Below are 21,603 nucleotides of genomic sequence, written 5' to 3' on the forward strand. Positions count from 1 at the left end.
GCTGGAAGGCCCCTCTAAGTTTGACTGAATATGAAGACATTACACATGAAATATACGTTTACTTTTACCACGAGCAGCAAAAGAACGTAAGATGCTCATTTGTAAATAAGCCCAGAAAAATTTCATGAAACTCTAGGAATAATCACGTACATTTTACGCAGCTCACAAGCATCCAAGGCATAGTCGTACGAAATTGAAGAGAAATAAAAATTGAAGCTAATACAACCAATTCCTAAAAAGTCACTCAGATCAGAACGCAAAGCCTTGAAAAATGATAATTTTTGGCTCGATGCGACTGAAATGGGAGGAACAACGGGATGCATAAAACTAGGTAATAAAAATTATGCTCTTCTGAATATGTGGAATAATTTTAAGCAACAACACGAAAGTTCCAACGTAGCTTGCCAAACAATGAATGACTATCAACGACAACAAACATTGGCTCCTCTGATGACAGTGTCGTTTTTGGTAACATATATTGACAGCATAGATGAGAACAATTGATGGGATGAGAGGAAAAAAACGATAACAATTGGAATTGCTGAACTTCTCTAAATCTCTAATGACGCAGTTCTTCCGTTTTTGGCACAATAAAAATGGGGAAAGCTAAATAAAGCAAGCTGAGGGAAATGTAATTCACACAGTTCCCTTGTTTAACAAATCATTTGCAAGAGAAAGATGAAGCTTTTCTCACACAGATGCCATTTTCAACAACGACGCCTAATGTAGCAATGTCGACATACCAAATATGATCCAAACGTGAACAGAGCGATTAGCACGATCTTTTATGGGCGATAGCAGCATATTTAAGGCTAGAATAGTTTATGCTTTCTCTTCAAGTTGATACGCTTCCATTCGGGCAATTTGTAGAATTCGATAGGGCTCATTCCGAATAGCCTTTCAAACTCTTCGCGAGCCAGATGACGTTCCAAATGTTGTCTGAAGACAGTTAAGCTCAAAATTGCGAATAGCATATGGAGTGGGAAAGTTATGGAAAACATGGGAAAAGCGTCAAAAATCATAAATCTATGCATACCTGTCTGCATCCTCCGGTAACTTTTTATTTGTGGTTTGCAGATCAGCAAGATCATAAATTTTTGCAGGTTTACTCATGTCAGGAAGTGAGGAACGGAGAGTGGAGCGCATCTCACCAACAGTCCGCATACCAGTGCCACCAAGAGTACCAGCAAGAGAGTCTGAAATGATAACACCAAAGTGAATGTCCAAAAATGACATAAAGAGAAACCTGGATTAAGTACTTGATTTGGAAAGTACAAAAAAAAAACACCAGAAAACTATGGTACGAAAACTTACGATCCGAGAAATTACTGCTAATCGTTGTATCGAGATTTTCCATCGATAAAGTTCCATAATTATAGCCAGTTGGTAATGTAGCAGCTCGAATAGTACTCCCTGGAAAAAGCTGGATTAGATTTGAAAGAACGAAACAAAAAATATAGCATCACTGACCGCGAACAGAACCTCCTACAAATCCGTTAAGATAGGCAAGGTTAACGAAAGGGCAACATTCAATTATCGTACCTCTGCTTTCTGGAACATGGAAACACGGCAGTGTATTGCCTTGTGATCGTTCCCCTCCTTGCCAAGCAACCCATGGTCGTGGACGGTTAAGATGACGCGATGGAGCTGGATATTAGCACATTCAGATGATGAAGCTGATGTAAGAAAATCCCTCGGTATGCAAAAGAGAAGCATTGTTAATGGAAAAAGTAGCCATATTAATCATGATAGTTGAAAAATCTGCTTGAACATCCGTTCCGTCTAAATAATAGTCCAATTCATGTATACTGCAAAATTCAGAGGTAAAAGCTGAAGCAGTGTTATCCTGAATAGTGAACATCTAATTCTAAATATGGGATTTCTAAACGCTGTTTCGAAATCCATGGATCTTCTGAAGTACAGTAAAAGACCTAGAAGCAATTTAAAATGTTAACTGAACATACATGCATTGATAGGAACGTCGTAGCGGAAACGGAGATGTGGCATCTTTTTTGCTGATGGAGTACGACTAGCATTACGAGGATCCCAGTGAAGAGGCAACCTAAACAATAATTTACTCTTTCGAATGCATTCCAAAGAGAAACGGTCACCATTTCGTTCGACCATTTTATCAAATTTAAGGTGCGACAGCGAATACCTTTGTTTCTTGTGGCTCTCCTCTATGTTTTGCTTAATTACATGAGCGATGGACGAGTCATCAAATTTCTCTAGCTGTTCCACAGTCTACAAAATTGAAAAAGCAATACATAAGTACGAACAGATCTTCAAGTAAACACAGATTTAACATATTATTCACCCAGAAAGGGCGACCGCATAACAACAGTAATTGATAGCTATTTTTTTAAAGAAAAATAAGACGGTAATAACTAAAAAAAAGATGTCCTAAAGTTCCCTAAACCTAGTATCCAGATGTGGTAGAACGGAGTAATATTGAAATCTCACCAAATTACAAGAGCAAGAAAACACTAGTCCACGAAAAACTGACGGCACTAAAGAGAAAGCACACACCTTCTTCAGTTTATCTTCATCTATTCTCTCACTTTCAGACAGCTCATCGTCAGAAATCTCATTTTCGATTGAAGATGTTGATAAGCGTCGTTTCAGTTCTGAAAGAGAAAATTTCAAATAAAATTTAAACTCTGGTTCTAAGTTTACAAGTAGCTCATAGGGCGCAGATTAATAAGTTACTGAAAGTGTAGTATCTAATTCATCCACGATTACTTTGCTATGATGAAAGGGAAATTTCGGGTACTTGTTTCGGCGGAAGAAAAAACCGTGAGAAAGGAGAGGAAAAAGAAACAACTAAGGTCATTTGAAATTTCTGGTTCTGCGCAACTTTCACCCTCCATTAATAGCTCCAATGAAATGGATTTGGCCCGGTTAGGACCGGTTAGCTCAGCGTTCGCCGTAAATTCATGCCATTTTAGAACTCCAGCAAAAAGATATTATTATCGTAGTGATCATGAACTAATTGAGTTACTTGTAATTGAGCTTAAAATCAGCAGGAAAGGCTAAAGAAAAAGAAACAAGTGGCTTATTGAAGTCTTGAAACCTGTTGTACACTTGACATTTCTGGAATACTAATGTATTTGGGAAACACAGAGCAAAGTAACATTATTAAAAAATTCCTCAATGCGCTAGTTATCCATCGGACTTCGCAAAATGAGAACGCCTACTTACGTTTGAAACACAATATACAGCACAACAATAACGTCGAGTATGAGTACCATCTTCTGCCCTTATTGTAAAGTTATCACTAAATTTCTATAACAGCTTTTTTCCTTATATATTAAATGCGCGCGATAAATAATCGAATGAGAAAGTTGCATCTAATTGGTTTCTTGCGAATGCGAAATAATCAAATACCCACCCTCGACAGCGTAGGGATACGGCGGTGCAGGGAAATCGTCTCGTTCAATCGCTGGAAGCTGGAGCAAAAGCACTTAATCACAGAATGATAAGAATGCAATCTTACGATGACCATACCTTGTCTGGATCAGGTGCATGTCCCGCAGGATAATGTGCCATTTCAATAGGTTCCTCATTATCCATATGAGGAGATTTTGGTCGCGGAACATTCTTTTCGAGATCCTCCGCTAGAACAAGAATGTAATTTTCATGGATACTGTGAAACACGAGTACAGCATGGCATTTTGATCACAACATTTTCTTAAATTACTCGACACGAGACAATAAAAGTATGTAATAAGAACAAAGATCGAGTATCTTGAAAAAGAACATACTGAGACGCTGCATTCCCGTTTTAAGCATGGACAGGCGAGATTTTCGAATCTTAATAGGACCTGAAGAAGGAACATCTCGTTTAACAAAATTTTTATTAAAAAATAATTCTTAGGCTGGATAAAATACGTGCTATTTACCTTGGGGTACATGGAACTGTGGAGCATTTGGCTCCTTAGGATTCGTGATTGGATGACGCAAATAAGTTTGCTCCGCTTCTGGTAAGAGATACATATAGGTGAGATGCTGACCAAAAGCAGATTGGTACTTTGGCTCGTTTCGAGATGACAATGTCGTGCTCTTGGCTGATGGCTAAAAGACAGTATATGACTGAGGATAGCAAAGCATCCAAATGAGGGAAAGTGGATAAGAGAGAGGGATATTTTTTTAAGCATAACACACAATTAATACTTAAAATTACACATTCTCACGAGCTTGTAAATAGTAGAAACCAATATGAGAAAGGATAAATAAGCAATACTCACTGCGATATTCTCAGTAGTTCGCGAGTGTTCGCAGGATGGATGCCATATTTCATCCCCTTGCATGTACATTTCTTCCCCATCGCCGAAATGCAATCCACATCGGGAACAGCGTGCACAAGTTGGATGAAACTTGTACCCACCAGCCTGGAATAAAATACTGCATGCGATGAGGATTAGACCAAAATTCTCTAACAAAATTCTATGAATTTGCGAAGGTGGGCATTAACTGGAAATTAGTGAAGACTAGAGTATGGTTATTCTAATAACAATATAGCTAACAATAGATTATAAAAGAACTGGAAAAGATTAAAATTCTATGAATATGCATGTGGACACCAAAACACAATCAGAGAACATAATTAGATTAGACCATGCAAAACAAAACAAATAAAAATTACACGTAGTTACAACCGAAGTCCACCGTAACATAGAAATTCGAAACTTCATTTTAATTTATTCATACCTGCAGAACCTTTCCAGCAATAAATTTGTGACATTCGTAACATTTCACGCCGTGTTTTTCATTGTAGTCCCGCAAGCACAGTGGCTTACCATCGTGCGACATATACTCGCCATGCAGCACTGCACCACATTCGCTGAAATGGATATAATTGCAAGTGAAGTTTTTTTTTTCGAAGTTTTTTTTTCTCTCTCAATACAAAAATCCACATCGGGAGTGCTCTTATTCTGAGAAATCATAGAAATAGATAAACTTAAAATAAAGTCATTTAACAACGATTTAATATGTATATGTTATCAAAAGATCCGACAAAGAGAAAAGAACAAAAGGAAAAGTTTTTATTTAAACCAGTGATCATCGGACTTCTTTCTAACAACATCAAGAAGGGAAATAATCACAGCAAACAGTTTTAACATTTGCTGTTTGGTAAAATGAGCACCTTCAAGAGATTCAGAGTATCCAACCATCAGTTCGTGAGGAAATGAAATGATATTAAAAGAAAAAAAGCATAATTTGAAATTAAATTCACCTGCATTTAAAACAATACACGTGCCATGATAATCCAAGAGCAAGAAGAACTTGACCAGAATGAAGAGGTTGGTTACATGCTGCACAGTCTGCTGAAAACACAAATTTAATTTTTTTATAAAAATTAAAATTTATAAGTTAGCATGCGCAATTTTTAATACTTTCAATACAGTAGAGTTTGGTATATGTCCTAACGTCGTCGCAGGACAAAATGAAATCAACTTCCAGTTGAACTCTTTCGATATGCAAAGAAATTCGCAATCTTTGTACTCCTTGACTCCGCTGTCGCGTATCTCAATTAGACGGGAGGCTGTTGTAGACGTCTGCGCGGGACACTCTCCAAACATCGTCCTTTGGGTCCAGACTCATCCGCCCGACACACTGATATCCCAGTAACTATCACATACGAGAAATCGTTGAACCTTGAAGTATCCGCCCACTTCATTCTACCGTAGATGATTTTTCTGACAGGAGCATATCTTAGATCGCTTAGGGAGGAGCAGAGTCATACCAACTATAATACACTTCTAATTCGATATTCATGACCGAAAACAAGTCAAACAAATCCAAATGCTTGAATAATCTTCTCAGACATTCTAACTTCACAGCTTAGTCATAACAATTGTACAAAAATAAACGAAGAACGATCGTTAGGCTGCCATGGTTGCGATACACTAATTTCGAATTGCTGTATGTTCCCGTAAGGTACTGAAAAAAATCAGAGCAGCACAGCTAACCTCCAACTACAAGAATTTCAAATGAATTCTCGAGTTTGTAGTCGTATCTGTAGACTTCTCTCATACCAGATTTCACTCTGTAAAATACGGTTTACGCGTTCGATCTTCCAAGGAAACTGAACCACAATTAATAAAAACAGTGGCCAATACATGAAGAAAAATTCTCCAAGAACGACAAAAAAAAGAGTGGACCAGAAGGAGTCAATGCTAGCCAATAAGGTCGCTCACGCCTTTCCTGCGACCGCCTTGGCACTATTGATAAGGGTAGATATACGGAAACAATTGCGAGAATATCGTTATCTTTGCAATAAAAAAAATGATTCCAGAATGAATGGGATGAAATTGTGCCTCTTTAGTGTTATAAACATGAAGTTCGAAGAATTTTTCCAAATAAAAACTGAAGCAGAAATGAGAACGCTCAGTACAGCTAAGACCTCCCGAATGTTCCGATCGATGCACTCATTTGACCTACTATTTTTTATCCGAACATGAAGGACGATTACCTTCGAGCCATTTTGCGATTTTTTCTTAACTGTTTGTTTGTTCACGACATTTTTCACTAAATGTGTTCGATATTAAATGTTCGATTAAAACCACGTTAAAATCTCATCCCAAAGGATACGGCGATACCCATCTGACGGAAGTAAGATTTTTCTTTATTCTATACTTTTTTTTTTACTTATTTTTCACATTCACAAAGACAAGTTTGCTTATCGATTGATTCTAAGATGGATAACATTCCTCGGTGAATCTCCGTGAAGTGACGGAAAGAAAACGGGGAGTGAAGGTGTGAAAAATTGCTTCAAAAGTGAGTGCTAAACAATCCATTAAAACCACTTTAGTTTCTTCAAACATGGAAATGACATGTGCTCATCAATTTATTTTTTTTAAATAAAAAGTTCCTTACACCCCTATAAAACATTGAGATAGGCGAAATAGGTGGCAGCAAAGTGTGTTTCCGACTATACCATCCACAAATCGACACACCAGTGCTATTAAACTCGCTATAAAAGCTCACTTAACCACGTGCTATTTCACAACGACGCACAATTTTCCCTTTTTCCATTAGAAACAACGTTTACAACGTTCGAATATCTTCACCAACGTAAAATCACACTATACAGATGCTATTCAGAAGTACATTAAATACATTCAATGAGTAACATGATGTTTCAGTATACTAAAAAAAAGATACAAGAATTTTTAAACGCGCTACAAATAATTGGTTTCTTTAATTGAGCTGGACACGAGGTTGTTAGATTATATGTTCTCTTCTACTCGCAGCTATGATGCCCAAAAGTAAACCAAGGATTTTTTTCGTTGGGTGGATAAGCCGTTTGATCGGATAAATCACGTTCGATTTCACCCTTTCAGACTCTGAAGAAGGCGATATTCCCGAAATGTTAGCCATGAATAAAGGATAGTAACAACCTCGTGTCCGGCTCAATTAAAGAAACCAATTATTGAAACATCAAGATGCCAAGGTTTACTGGAAGTAGTACATGGCCCCCAGAAAATGATCAATAAGAAGACGCCGTCAAGGAATGAAGGTATCAATTTTTGCATTTGACCATTATGAATGGAAGCCATTTCCTAATCCTTCTCCGACTTCGAAGAAGTTAAAAAAAAAGAAGAAAACGGGCAAATTCAAACAATCTAATCATATCCCCTCTTCTTTTAACAGATAGCTACTCAAATAACATTTAAGATACTTATACTGCATTACACATAGCGAATAGTGCAATATATTCAGAAAAAAATCCTGCGTTAAGACAAATATCACTAGAATGTTGCTGTAAATACAAGTATTCACAGTAACTTTTACTACCAATTTCTTTATGTCAAAATCATCGCTTTACAACAGCCATTTTTTCCCAGATTGAAAGTCAAAGAATGACCTCTAGCATCCGTCGTCTGGTTCGATTCTTTCCGGAAGATGCCCGGCATCCAATCCGAAGCGCCACAATGCCACAAAAACACAAGTCAATAGCTAACAGCTGAGTCCCTCAGGCGAAGTCGCCATAATCAGACTAGGAAATCCTTTGCTAGCTCTCCACCATTTCAATGTAGAAAATTGCCTACCAAAATCAATTACGCATTTTGATATTTCTTAGGGTTGTAGGGTGTTGCACAGAATGTAGCCCAAAGATGCCATATTTCTGTCTCATTAATGAAATTACGCTGCGAATTAACAACAACTACCGTAGTCTGGCGGGAGAGGCAGTATAGGAGAAGCTACGGACTGTCTGAGGGCTGATCAGTCTTGAAAGCAAGAGCATAATATAGAGGATCACTCAAGGATATACATGTATTTGAATAAAAGATAAAAACTGATGAACTACTTAACTACGTTACAAAAATACTTCAATTCATTAAAATTTAGAGATACTCTCAAATTCCCTTCAGTTCACAAATTCCTAGCTCCTGCTACGCTACGTGAATTTTACTAAAAAAAAAAGCTTTTACAAGGAACTCAGTTCGTATGCTAGGAACTATGAAGGCTACTGTGAGTCCGAAAGCTTCAAAAACTGACTTGGTCTGCGAATTTTTTAAGAAGATCAGGTAGGAGCGACGAGAAGCAAAGAAACTAAGTTGAAGGGTACTTCTTTCAAGATGACCGCTTTAAAAAAGACGTTCTTTTTACAGAAAACAGTTATAGTCGACGAGTTATGTGTTCAACCGGATGAGCTCGACGTGTCTCCAGCAGCGTAGCCTCTTCCTCTGTTTGATATAGACTGCTTCTTCTGCTTCTTCACCCCTGCCCCTGGCCCGAAAGCGCATTCAGCGCCGAGTAAATGTTGAAATGATCAATGGTAATGGGAGGAGAAACACAACAGCCAGAATGTACATACTCGAAGTCTTCAAAAAGAGAGAAAAAAACCGTTTCTGCCCTTGATTATCCGTTTGCTTTCGTCAGATACACGTAAGATTGGGTGAAAACGTGCCGAAATGTAAAGAATCAAGATGGGACCACAATTTTAGTCACCAAAACAATGTGCATTTATCTATTTGCTACCTCATTCAATGGAAATGTCATCTTCACCTTGTCATTCAGTTCAATTGTATGCAATCATTCAGAATATGCAACTATTTTACTGCAAAGAGCTCGTTCACTTAAACTATTGACTAAATCGCACATATGAAACCAATGAAAACCAAACGTACCAGATGGCGATCCTAATGGTGAGAGTTGATCAGATTCTTTGACGTTGTTAATACTTTGTTCGCCATTAACAGCGGTCGGTCTCGGAGCAGCAGCTGGTGTCTCGGATACCGTCGGTCGTTGTGTGACACTCCTGCCAATAGCCCTGTAATCCTCAGGACAGAGGTACGAGCCATCGGCAGTCGTGTAAAATCCTGATTCTCCCAACGGCCTGGAGCATTCTAAAAGCAAAAAAACAAAGCTAATGGGTAATTCTAGCTACCAGCAATAATAAAAATGAAAAAAAAGGTGGAGAATGGCTTTGAGGAAGGTTATATTACAAGTTTCATAGCCTAATAATTGTTAGAAAAAAACTTTTGTATTTAGAACTAACAAAAAGTGGAAAAGATATCCTTAAAGCACTATTTTCTGTAACATATTCCTCAGCTTGCACAGAAGGAAGGAAAAAGAAGAGGGAAAAATGTGACCTTTGATGTACACTACAACGAAACCATGAAAACCTAATGTTTATCCAGCTGCTACCCCAAAAACGTCTCCGTACGAACGCTCTCATTCATAATATTCCATAAATAGAAAGGGGATTCATTACTTCTGTGTTGAAAAAGAAGAGCAGCCTTCTACCAAAGAAACGACAAAACATAATAGGCTGTTAATAAAAAAGAAAACGGAAAGAAGAGTAACTTACGCTTGCACTGAAAGCATTGGATGTGGAAGTATTTATCATTAGCTTTCAGCACATCTCCAGAACATTTCTTTTTGCAGACTTCGCACTTCTTGCCTATAAAAGCATTAATACCGTAGTGAAGGTAAATTTATTCATAAACTTAAGAATAAAAGAATTAAATGCAGGAAAATCAACATGATATCTTGCAAGACATGTTCATTAGGTTTTGTCAATGCTACACCCTTCGTTCACTTAATTTCAACGAACTGAATGGATTTAGGTCAACCGAATTTATTAGTCGCAAAAAAAAAACAGAAATATTCTGCTAGCAGATGAACAGCATAGAAAGATTGCGTTTCCGACGATCGGTGAACATCTGTTGGCAGCCTTGTTACGAAATCCAAAGTAGTTATGGAATTTAGAAGATCCTTCTCTTAGAGTGCAAATATTCAGTACGGAAGTCACCTGATGCAACTTTAAAGAACGATAAATTCTAAGTGTTGCTGAATTCTGTGTGACGAAGAAAGAATATGACTCGTACTGGTGGCATACTCCGAAACTGTAAACGATTGAGGACGTCCCCATTGCACGCAGCAGGATAATAGTACCTCGCAGCGCATTGTAAAGAAACTATATAAATGTGAGAGAACATAGACTACATAGTAGCCGTACATTTATGATAGATCAAAACTCACAGATACCAAATTGCTGGCGACAGTTTTAAATGTTGGAAGGTTTTAGTGCATAAATGGAAACATCACATAAGAAAAAGAACATGACACCTTCCATAAAAATGAATACATGAACAAATATTACAGCTCTTATTCATATTAATAATATAGAAATTGTTATTACAGCGTTGTGGCAACGCTCATTCAAAGCAGAATAAATGGATGATATTATAGTGTCTATGGGTCCCCAATGCAAAATGTCTGCAGTCCTATACAAAATACAAATTTCTGGCTTTTATGATCGGATTGAGGACAATATGCCACGATACGACTCCAAAATGCGTTGATTGACAGTATACAGGGCGTGAAAACAACCATTAATATATCCATAATATATCGTTGAACCAACCAGTAGTAAAAGTTGTACAAATCAAAGCCAAATGATGAAAATATTAGGGAAACAGAATGTTATTTGGACAATATTGTGGGATATTTCGGTACGGAGGACATGGTACTTGAATGATTTGTAGGAGAGGTGGTGAGAGATTGTGGTTATAAATTAGTGGTGATGACCCAATTTTTAATTGTGCTCTACTGCAGATTTGATTCAAACATTCGTTCTCGTGACCGAAGTGTGTCTCGGAGCACAGTATAAATTGTGGGAGGAAGACACAGAGTTATGAATTCAAATCAATTGAATATTTTCATTTATGGAATGCTCGACCTGCACCGGTTCGGATGCGATGTGCACATGCGCAGGTGAGTGTTCCATGCTTGAGGAAGTTTGTAAGAACGTACCCATTGGTGAGCGTGGCGAGTGTCGCTGTGGTCGCTGTGCAATAGTCGCTCGACGGCTCGTCTGCAACGCGGCGGCGGCAACGATCGATATCGCGGCGGTCGGTCGGTCGGTCTATGCTGCGTGCAGCCAGCCAGCCGTCCGTCCGTCCCTTCCGTCGCACAACACTCTCCACCCCACCCCGCTCCTCCCCGCACTCGAACGAGGAGGACCGAACCAGCTGTTCCCGATAGCTGTAGACCTCTCCGATAGCGATTGTGTGTATGTATGTGTGTGTATGTGTATGTGTGTGATCGTTCACTGCTAATATGCACGTGGAAACAAATCAAACTGTTCCACGACGTTCGTTCGCGCTCACCTTCGTCATGTTTACTCCAAAGTGCAATTCTGTAGTGTCAAGTAATTTCTCATGCACACAAAATCCCTTAGACTCACTAATATCGTCACCAAGTTAAGTACAAATTGAAACTCGTGCGGTACCAACCTCACGGCTTCCTCTTCAACTTTTTTTTGAACGAAAAGATCTCTCCTTGTCAATTAAGATTGTAGCAAATATAGAAAAAAGTAGATGTATGCATATTTATTTATTTATCTAGCAGACATACAACCAGATTTTGAACTAGTTATGAAAATAACAAATTTGGGAAAAGAAGATTTTAGGGAGGTCTATTGCGTATCAGGCAAATCGTTGAGAAACAATAAATGATCGTAGTAGGGAGTTATTAATAAAGTCAGGAGTTATTAATAAAATCCTGGAACTCGTCATAGTTTCCAAATCGGAAAAAAAAAACTAGGAAAGCACTGCTTATGAGCGATGACGTTTTATATCCATGGCAGTGATTTCTTTCCTCAATAATGAAGACAATCCTTAATGAATATTGGACTGTTGCTTTTTATAATGGTGCGGGGCACTTTTTTGCAGATTAATAGAGCATTTCTTTCATGGTTGCTCTCATTTTTTTCTGCTGGAATTCCGACAGATTACGTACGAGCGCCAACGCAAGCAAAGATAAGGCAGCTCCATATGTCACGACTAAGCTGTTTATCTGTAAATTCGCTGAAAATATCCCGTAAATTTTGTTTACATTGTAGCAAACAGCATCATAAATCTTAGCAGTGCTTTTTCCGCTTTAATAAATCTGCCGTGATTCACGAGTTTCGGGCGCAAACATAGCTTCCACAGCCAGCTCTACGTTAGAATAAAGGGATTAGGAAGTATAAGTTCTTCTTGCACTTTTGCACTATTGCTGAAATTGTTGACTTTCAAATGCAATGTGAACTTATGTACGTATATTACTGAAGCAGAAGCTTGGATTCAGTAAACATTTGTATTACAATGCATTAAAATCCTAGCGCTAAAATGTCAGGTTACAGCGAACAAAGCCATCTGCAAGCGATATGATCGGTTTCTCGAGGATAATGGCGACGAAGGAGAGGGAACACACTTGGAGAAGTCCTAAAATGGTCGTTCAGCACTTCTTACATTATTATAGGCAGACTCATGGAATATAGAACCAGATTGGCGCCTAAAAGCTACTCATGAATATTTAGTTCCTCCCTACTAATAGCATGTGTATATTTGGATCAGCGTTGAGAAGAATATCAAATATGATCGAGTAATGTATAATCGACATCAGGATCGTTTTAAAAAGTACCCCTACAAAATATTGGTCCACTCTTTATTTTCTTGGCGAGAGCGAGGTTATCCTAAATGGTTCTGATCGAGAAGGTAAATAAGACGCGATGCCTCTTACCCGTGACCGGGGCAATCCGCAAATTGTAGTTGCTACGATGACTGTTTGTGAGAGATAGATCGGGATATCATTGTGATGGATGGGATATGAAAACTACATCAAATAGTACAAAACAACTTTATGAAACAACGAACACATTGATTTCCTTCCTGCATTTTTGTCTTCGACGAACCAGCTGATCCTAACATGTTACGACGACAAATTTGATGGCGACAGTGGATTTATAGTACATATTTCCAGTGTCGGACGTACGGCGACACACTTATTTAGTTTATTTTAGCACTTCTAGATAAAAAAAAAAGTGAAATTCGTCCCTTTTTGTGGTCCTCTGCACTCCATTTTTGCTTTTTTTTTTACTTCTCCTTTTTCAATTCACATATTACGGAAAAAAAAAGTAACGGGACTGTCTCGTATGTTCAAACAGACAAGAAAAGGGAAAACGACGCGAGACTAGCTAGTTTTGTGATACATGTCCCGGGAAGTCTCGAATTGATATGGGTTACTGGTTCCAGGAATATCCTTTTTTTTTAAGAAATTTCAAAACATAAGCTATTTTGTTACTATTTTATAGATTAAAATTGGTTAGTAATGGTGTTTACAGCAAATGAATGGCATTGCAATAACTGTATTTTCTGCTATACAAAATATGTGACTTAGGATGAGGGTAACATTTGAAACGAAGAAGTGGTGGAGTTCCCAGTGTTCCATGTGCCTCACTGGACTGGATTACAAAGAGTTAAAAACCATGCCGCAGAGCAGTGAGCTTTCTTCGCTAACCACCCATATACCGTAACGTGAACTATTTTCAGAATGATCTGGAAAGGCACAATAATTCCAGAGACCAATGATTCATTAAACATAACTATTACGATTTACGGGCTATATAAGACCACGGATATTTCCTGCGGAAGACATTTGACCTACTGCGAATCCAAAACTGACGGGAAATTGGGTACTCAAATTAGGCCATGTAAGAAGATGCGAATTCTTCGAATAGTCTCTTCGTTGATTATTCCTATCATTTAATCCTCGTACTGTTATCACAATCTTTCTTTTGTATCTTTCTTGGAGGACTACCGAACAATGAGTTGAAATACTCAAAGCAGTGGGGAAAAAAAACTGTCGGATTAGTTATGAATCCGAGAACCGCTTCAACCTAAGAAGTTCTCTGTCTCATCTCTGTACGTACAGTACATCTCCAAATTATTCATATTCGTTTTATATGGATAACAATCCATTGACATTTAGCGAAGCAGTCAAAAGAAATTCCACAATGAGTAGAACTGAATCAGCTGGAGAAGGCATGTTTTTCTTTGCTTTGATTCACATTTATTGATTTTGTGTAAGTTAGGTTTATGATGGATTTGCACATACAGAATTTAGCCACTTGAAGTATTACTAAGGTTTACTGTGTTGTAGTGGTTCGCATATTTAACACGTCAGCCACAAATCGATAAAGAAAATCTTTGATTTGAATATCAACCTAGTTCCCTTTACTAAAATACTCAGCACTGTCTTTGCAAACAGTCAGACGGCTCTATACAGAAGTTTGATGGAACTTGTATTATAAAAGTGAAACATCTCAATTAACCAATTATTATTGTGTAATATTGGAAAAAAAAATTCCTCGTAACGTATAACAATCCAAAAATTTTAATTCACCGAGTTACAAAGCTCTTCCATAGATTAAGAATTATTATATAAATAAACAATGAATTCTCAAACAACGATAGCCAGGTGCTGTACAAATGAAAAAGGACAGTGTCAGATAATGAAAGCAAGAGAAGCAAATCAGTGCTGCTGAGCAATGTCTGAGAAATAACTTAATACATCCTCTACGGAAACCTCCAGATCAATTTTTGAACCTGGATAACAAGTGGCCATCAGTCGTTGGTAGCCTTGTAGTTGTTTCAGGAACTGATCCTTAACAATACGTCAATAGTTTGTAAAATCCGAAAGTCATCTCTTCAGGGATTACAAGGTGAATTTTTTTCCAATTTATCCTTCACAAAGATGTACTAGGGCGAAATATAAGTATACTGGTTTCCTGCTCGACCACAATTGCACTAGAAAAGGGCAAAGATGACTGGTGTCAGAGACTATTTACCAGTCTCGTTTAATCCCTCTGGTTTCGAGGATGAAAAATCCGCAGAGTAGAGCTCCCTTTTCAAGCTATTTTCGATATAACACAACCGAGCTAACCTGCATCTCTCTCCAAACAACTTGCAATAAAGAGGAATGATCAACAAGGTGCTTTTCAACTTTTCTGTACAATTGCTCCAACCCCTTTTTAACTTCCTTTCCTGGGTACATGGCAATTACCTAAATCAGGCTCAAACTATATTCGAAAATTGTAAAATCTCGATCAAATTTTTGTAAATATGTCGCATCCAGTACTTTCGAACTCACCTTCTTCAATTCAACCCTGCTAAACTGAGGTTGATAGGAAATTTCGTCTGGCTTTGTCCCACGCATTTCGATGGCGTTTTGAATAGCTTCGAAGAAAACCTGAGGTTTAGAAAACTTAGGGGCATAAGAATGAAAGCAAACATGTCTACGAATTACAAATTCTAAACCAAAACCAATCTGAAGTTGAAAAACAATGGCTCGAATTTACTTAATACAAATTTGTTCAACTGATAAACTTCAACTCACATGAATCCTTTCCAAAGGCCGTCCCATATATTCTCTGACATAAAGGTCAATATTTTCTTCCTTTTCTCGCTTCGCATCCTTCCGTTGCGCATCCAGAAACGGAATTTTTAACTCGGATAAGGTCACTAAATATGCACAGATAGAGATACAACTAGAAACTTAGACAAAGAAGCAAACAGAATAACTTACAATATAATTGATGGTAATTTTCGAACCGAACTACAGCCATCGGAGATTTACTGTTGGGATTTGAGGCAGCCTTTTCGATACCCTCGCAAACGCATCGATACAAATGGACGTACCTAAACGCAAAAGCAGAGTAGAACTAAGATCGGAAATACTTCTTTTAATCAACATTAAAAAATGCCATGTTTAACTGACCATTTTTCAAGATCTGTCCTTCTTTCAGCTCCTTCGAAAATCGATTCAGCAGTCCTTACAAAATCAGCAAACCTTTCGATCGTTGGCAAAATTCCCAAACGAACTCGTTTCGATATTTTTATATCAGCCAATGCTTGTCCCTCCGATTCCTGAATACTGCTACATGGGATTGTTATATATAAGCAGTATAAGATAGGAAAAATAGTGGATCCCTTACCATAAACAAGTCAAACTGACGTTTAATAAGCACAACGAAAGTACCAAATGTAACAGAATAATAGGATCCTGATTCTTGTGGCAGCAACACTTTCTTTGACATAATGATGAACAACAGCATCACGTTGCTAAAAATAATTGTAAAAAAAATCGCTTACTTTGAAAACGGTTACAGGTACCCCAAACGATATTATCATTGAAAACTGAAAAAAATCTAACCTAATGTTTTGCTTGCAGATGGCCTTACAAAACCGATCCAAATGACCACTCAGTGACTCAAATAACGAGGCCATAACAGAGCGGACCTGCTCGTTCATGTAACGCTCGGCATTTCTTCCTCCTTAAAGAAGTGAAGAGATTATTCAATGCACGGCAATTTTTGCAATCTGTGGCTGCATCCTAGGAATGCACTGCAGTTTAATGAAACGTGAAGATTTATACCTATGATAGTGCTTTCTCCGCTGTCTGTGGATGTCGTTTCTGCGTTCGAAATTAGTTCCGAGTTTATGTGGAAAAATCTGACACAGAATTTCTGTTCCATCTCGATAATTGGCCCCAACTCACCCAAAACCGTTTCGATTAGCTGAAAGAAGATCAGAGTGTACTAGAACTAACGTTTCAAATCTTTGTGAATACTTACCGCTGATACTTGACCATATTCCGCAGAAATGTCACTCAATGAGAAACTCTGCCTGTCGAGAGAACTTTTAGCTGATAAATTCGATGAATCTGAAGAAAATACGAGCATGAAAACAGACCTCAGCGGTGTAGCGCTGGATGGATTAAATTACCAACTCAGACGTTTGTCGGCAGATCCTAGTTTTTGGACTTCGCCAATAACAGCTTCGAAAAATGTATCAAAATGGCGCTTATACAGCGTTCTTGTAGACTCCACGTATCGCTGAATGGCTGCGTTGTACGGTGTGGGCCTGAATGAAAATTTCGAAGATTTTAGGTTTCTAGAGCTTAAAATGAGAAAATCATGGCAAAACCGTCTAGAGAAATTCAAGCAAACGTAACTTTAAGCTAACAATGATATTCTGGCTCTAAAAGATGAAAGTACCTATTCGCCTTCAGCCAACTAATAAGGTCGGAGAGAGGAGAAAGAGCGTGAAATCGTTGCGACTGCTTAGGTATAGAGAGACTGTGCCAATCCTGGCCAAGAGAGAAGTCATTCTGAAATGTAAACAGTTTGGATGTGTAAAATCTACAAAATCTTTGATCTATCCTAAAAGGACCTTTATTAGCTCAATATGTCTAAGAATATGTTAATACGTCTTAGGCGACTTTTTTACTGCAAAACTAATTTCACGTGACACACCCAAACTACGGAAAAAAAAGTCTAGTGCTCAAATATCAGCTTTTAGAGCACCTGAATCTAAATCACAATTTAAAACTGATTGAAAAATATGCATTTTTCCAGTAAGGTCGCATCTAAGTAATCTATCCTTTTCTGTATTCCTGATTCCGTATTCCTGCTTGTTATTAACAACTGATGAACTAATGTCTGACCATTAAAATATCCATTAGGAAACGACAGCTATGTGAAATCCAATATCGTCAATCTCACTACCCAAAAAAGCTCACGTCTACTTCGAAGGAAAGGCCTTTCCATTAGAAAAATAGAGTCATTTCCATTATAACGCGATAGGAGTGCAACGAGGAAACAGGAATAAACTAACGAGGTTGTTGAATATAGCCGAAAGATGTGACATGAAGCGATCCACGAAGAGGTCAATCACAGCAAGATCACGATTTCTTTTCTCATATGCTTTCATCTGAAGCATCGGCTTCGAAATGCATCCATTCCAAAAGTGTGAAACAGCACGAGCAGCTTCTGCACAACGAGCGATGCTGAAATGTAACCATAAACCGTCCGCCGTATTCTTCTGTTTGTCTAAATTTTGGAAGAGAAGGACGTGATCAGAGTGCCAAGAAGTGTCATTGTGAGTGCCCAGAACATGTTCATCTACTGTTTTTTTCATTATTATGTGTAACCATGTTTATTGTAGTGGTAGTACTTACTCATCTCAACTGCGCGCAAGGTTCTTAACACCGACGATGGTTCGATGAACATCTTTAAGGTCCAAACCTTGTTTTTAGTCCTAAGACATTTTATTTGGCAATCCAGACTCTTATTTTACTGGAGCAAATCGCACAGCTCTATTTTATAGGTGACAAAATACGCCGTCATTTCATTACCAGGAATAGTTGTGAAAGGAAAGAACAATGGAAGCATAGCAAACATAAACTCATTACGTAAAAGAATTAGATGGCGATTCGCGTGAGTCATACAAACATAAAACTACCTTCCAGCATCGTTAAGGTTAGCTTCCTTGAGTGTTCGAATGTGATTATCTGTAACGGTATCCAGAGCAGCAACAAAATCAGTTAGTTCTTGTTGTAGTCGGTCCTTATTTCTACGCTCGACAGCCGAGAGACTATCTTTCTCCTCGATCAGCTCTACGCTATTCCTCACGTGCTGAAAATAAATCTTCTTGAATAGTATCGTTGAGATATACACAGCCTTTACAATTCCTAGCAGTTAAGGGGGTTAACTCCGTAAGATATATTTGTGACATTTGCAAACATGAGGCGAATGCCTATATCTGAGCAGAAAACTAAGGATTACTACCCTCTGTGCAATGATCCTAACTTTTTTCCAGTACTTTCTTAGACTCATCTTCTTTGTTCCCGAATGCATCTAGTTAAAAAAATCTATTGAAAATGGTGAACATTCCTTGAAAGATCATTATGCAAGCATCATGTATTATCTATTTTCTCACAAACGTTCACATTTCGGATATAAAAAAGGTCACGAACCGCAAGGATGGCGTCACAGATATCAATTTCTTTCTCTAGCAAAGCAACTTTATCAAGTGCGCCATCTAAAAGTGCTAGGAGCTGATTCACTGCCATTTCACTTCCCATCATAGACTGTATATTTGCACCATCAAGCGATTGCAGTTGAGCTGAGAGAACCTGAAAATAAATTCCTAAATATTAAAATATAAATAGATGATGAGCTATTTATAGTCACACACAAATTTGTACCTCTGAAAACTTGTCAGCTTCCCCGATAGTGAGCTCTGCCTTCATTAAAAGACGACGGAAATCTGCTTCCTCTTTTGCGCTTACCGGCTAAAATAGGAATAAGTTGTTAGAAAACTGTTAGAAAGTTGTTAGAAAATAAGTTATTAGAATAAAATAAGTTGTTAGAAAAACTAAAAACACAAATAGAACACCAAAAGGAGAACTATGGCTTGGAATGGAATATGAACTAGTCTAGTTGAGAATAAATGAAAACATGAGAAAAAAAAAATAGCCAATTCCGCTCATCAACAAGCAGCAAACACAAAAGCGATGTAGGCCAGATTTAACGATCAAATTACAAAACTGTATATACATCCATTTTAAGCCAGAAAGAAAGAGGGATTAAATATTCTCTCCAATTCCCTGATGAAAAAGAACGACTGGGATTGTATATATTTTGCCTGCCTAGCAAAGGAGAAAAACTAATAAAAACTAAACTCTGTAACGATAAGAGTATTATTTGCGTTAACACTGTAGAAATACTAAAGCATGAGGTCGAGAAAAAATGAGAAACAAAATTGACCTGGTAATCGTGGATAACGTCACCGCTATCTTCGTCATTTGTTTCAATCGGAAGTATGGAAATTTCACGATTGTCGATGGGAATAGAGACATTGCAGAAGTCAGGCATCTGCACAGGCAGATATTGCGCCGAAAGCTGGAATCATAAAAATATATAGGTCGGAGGGACAATCTCTACTTTACAGCCACTGTGGTCCGACAGGACAAAAACTGTAATATGCAAAGTTTTCGAAAATTAAAACATCGAAAATAAACAACAAAAAGAAAACTAAAGATCTCTAGGAGAAATAAGTTGATTGTTGTACCTTGTACAGTTCTCGAATGAACTCATCCTTTTCTTCTGGTGTGCTTGCCGTGATACTATAGCGATGATCTCCAATGGTGATGTGAAAATCCGGTAATGCCTAACAAAAAAGGCAGGATCTGTTTCATCTTCGAACCCAACATCGAAAGAATTATGATGAAAGCATAGATCTAACTAAATAAAAATATAAGCACCCTCTTCGGATTTATTCCATCAACTTCTTTTACATCACGGAGGTAGAACCTAGTTCGTTTCTTGAACGCATCGTCTTTTTCTCCCTTGACAAAGTATAGTCGCACCGAAATCGGATGTTCTATTGTCACTAAACAATCCAAGTAAGAAAATTGCGGAAGATGAGTAAAAGAAATAACTAGGTGACTTAACCTGCTAAGCAGAAAAACGTAGGTCTCTTCTTTTTGCGACCGTCCACTCGCACAACATGAATAATGGCATGGAGACGTTCGTCGTCCGTTTGGAAGAGTTGTCGTTGGACACCTTTTCGTATCGCTGACATTCCTTGGATCATATACGATGAGCGTGAAAATATGACTCAGACGTTGCGTTGAACACTTTAATTTGCTCGCTCTCACAAGTTTTTTCTCATTAAAAAAAAGAAAAAAAAAAACAAAGGTTCGCAGCATTGAAAATTTTCCTTCTTCGTTGCAAAGATTAGAAAAGTACTGCAAGGTAATTCCACATCTATGTATAGTTGGATCAAAACGACATGAAGCACAGACAGTTGCGTAAGCGGCTGTGCTCGAAGCGGTTAGGACCGCGTAAGGATCCTTGCTAACGCCACCCATCTCTGCAGTTCTCGCCTGGTCCTTGTCCCATCTCGACTCCAACCGCTGTCTCCACCGCACCGCATCGAGCGCAGCCGTTTACGCAACTGTACGTGCTTCATATCGTTTTGACACTACTATGTCAGTGGAAAAATTCAGAACAGCAGCCATTAGTACGGATTATATTCTCAGACATGGAGCCCTGATTACTTTGATTATCTCAATTTTTACAGCAATACCATTTCAAATGTTCTCCTCCGGGTGTCCGAAAACGGACAACGACTTAAGCTACACCTTCTCCTTATTTTTGACTTTTTTCGACATCTTTATTCTGTTACAATGAAAATCCAGTAACTAAGGTAGTGATGGAATCTCAAAGCTCAAAATAGCTATTATCACTCACAGCATACGTATGTAGACTGGCTACAGAGACACTCCACAAGAAAATATCGAGTCGCTGTGTATTGTCAACGTATTCGGACCAAATTGAGACGAAATTCCTCCTTTCGAGCTACATTCAAAACATCTATATTGATGTACTAACCGATTAAAGCTGAATATGAGCCCGCGAAAATGAAGGAACTAATTATGGACGGTGAAGTAACCAGGTGTGCAAAGTTAACACCAATG

The 21,603-nt window shown here is 38.1% G+C and overlaps 1 protein-coding gene across 4 annotated transcripts; it reads right to left on the bottom strand.

The window, feature by feature from the left end:
* Window positions 1-812: 812 nt before the first annotated feature.
* On the bottom strand, window positions 813-21,381 carry RB195_026184 (uncharacterized protein; the record flags this gene model as incomplete). Of its 4 annotated transcripts, XM_064214626.1 has the most annotated exons (38): window positions 813-939; window positions 1,037-1,196; window positions 1,315-1,413; window positions 1,543-1,647; window positions 1,965-2,062; window positions 2,159-2,244; window positions 2,530-2,627; window positions 3,392-3,449; window positions 3,508-3,617; window positions 3,765-3,824; window positions 3,903-4,074; window positions 4,248-4,391; window positions 4,711-4,843; window positions 5,237-5,327; window positions 5,973-6,049; window positions 6,441-6,531; window positions 9,138-9,356; window positions 9,821-9,913; window positions 14,886-14,943; window positions 15,223-15,342; window positions 15,430-15,528; window positions 15,676-15,800; window positions 15,865-15,977; window positions 16,057-16,205; window positions 16,274-16,400; window positions 16,492-16,612; window positions 16,714-16,855; window positions 16,913-17,001; window positions 17,068-17,201; window positions 17,336-17,448; window positions 17,955-18,126; window positions 18,582-18,754; window positions 19,096-19,254; window positions 19,327-19,413; window positions 19,889-20,023; window positions 20,193-20,291; window positions 20,386-20,513; window positions 20,576-20,705. In XM_064214626.1, 38 exons carry the CDS (start codon window positions 20,703-20,705, stop codon window positions 813-815), a joined length of 4,494 nt encoding a protein of 1,497 aa, XP_064070507.1. The 4 variants fall into 4 exon arrangements, with proteins under 4 accessions (XP_064070507.1, XP_064070508.1, XP_064070509.1 ...); XM_064214629.1 differs by lacking the exons at window positions 813-939; window positions 1,037-1,196; window positions 1,315-1,413; ... (13 more) ...; window positions 9,138-9,356; window positions 9,821-9,913 and adding an exon at window positions 21,377-21,381 and having other exon boundaries at window positions 14,812-14,943; window positions 19,096-19,160; window positions 19,224-19,254; window positions 20,576-20,578; window positions 20,628-20,707; XM_064214628.1 differs by lacking the exons at window positions 5,973-6,049; window positions 6,441-6,531; window positions 14,886-14,943; ... (17 more) ...; window positions 20,386-20,513; window positions 20,576-20,705 and adding an exon at window positions 11,269-11,272.
* Window positions 21,382-21,603: the final 222 nt, after the last annotated feature.

The sequence above is a fragment of the Necator americanus genome, chromosome X (genome assembly GCF_031761385.1).
Source record: "Necator americanus strain Aroian chromosome X, whole genome shotgun sequence".
In the NCBI taxonomy this organism is placed as follows: Eukaryota; Metazoa; Nematoda; class Chromadorea; order Rhabditida; family Ancylostomatidae; genus Necator; species Necator americanus.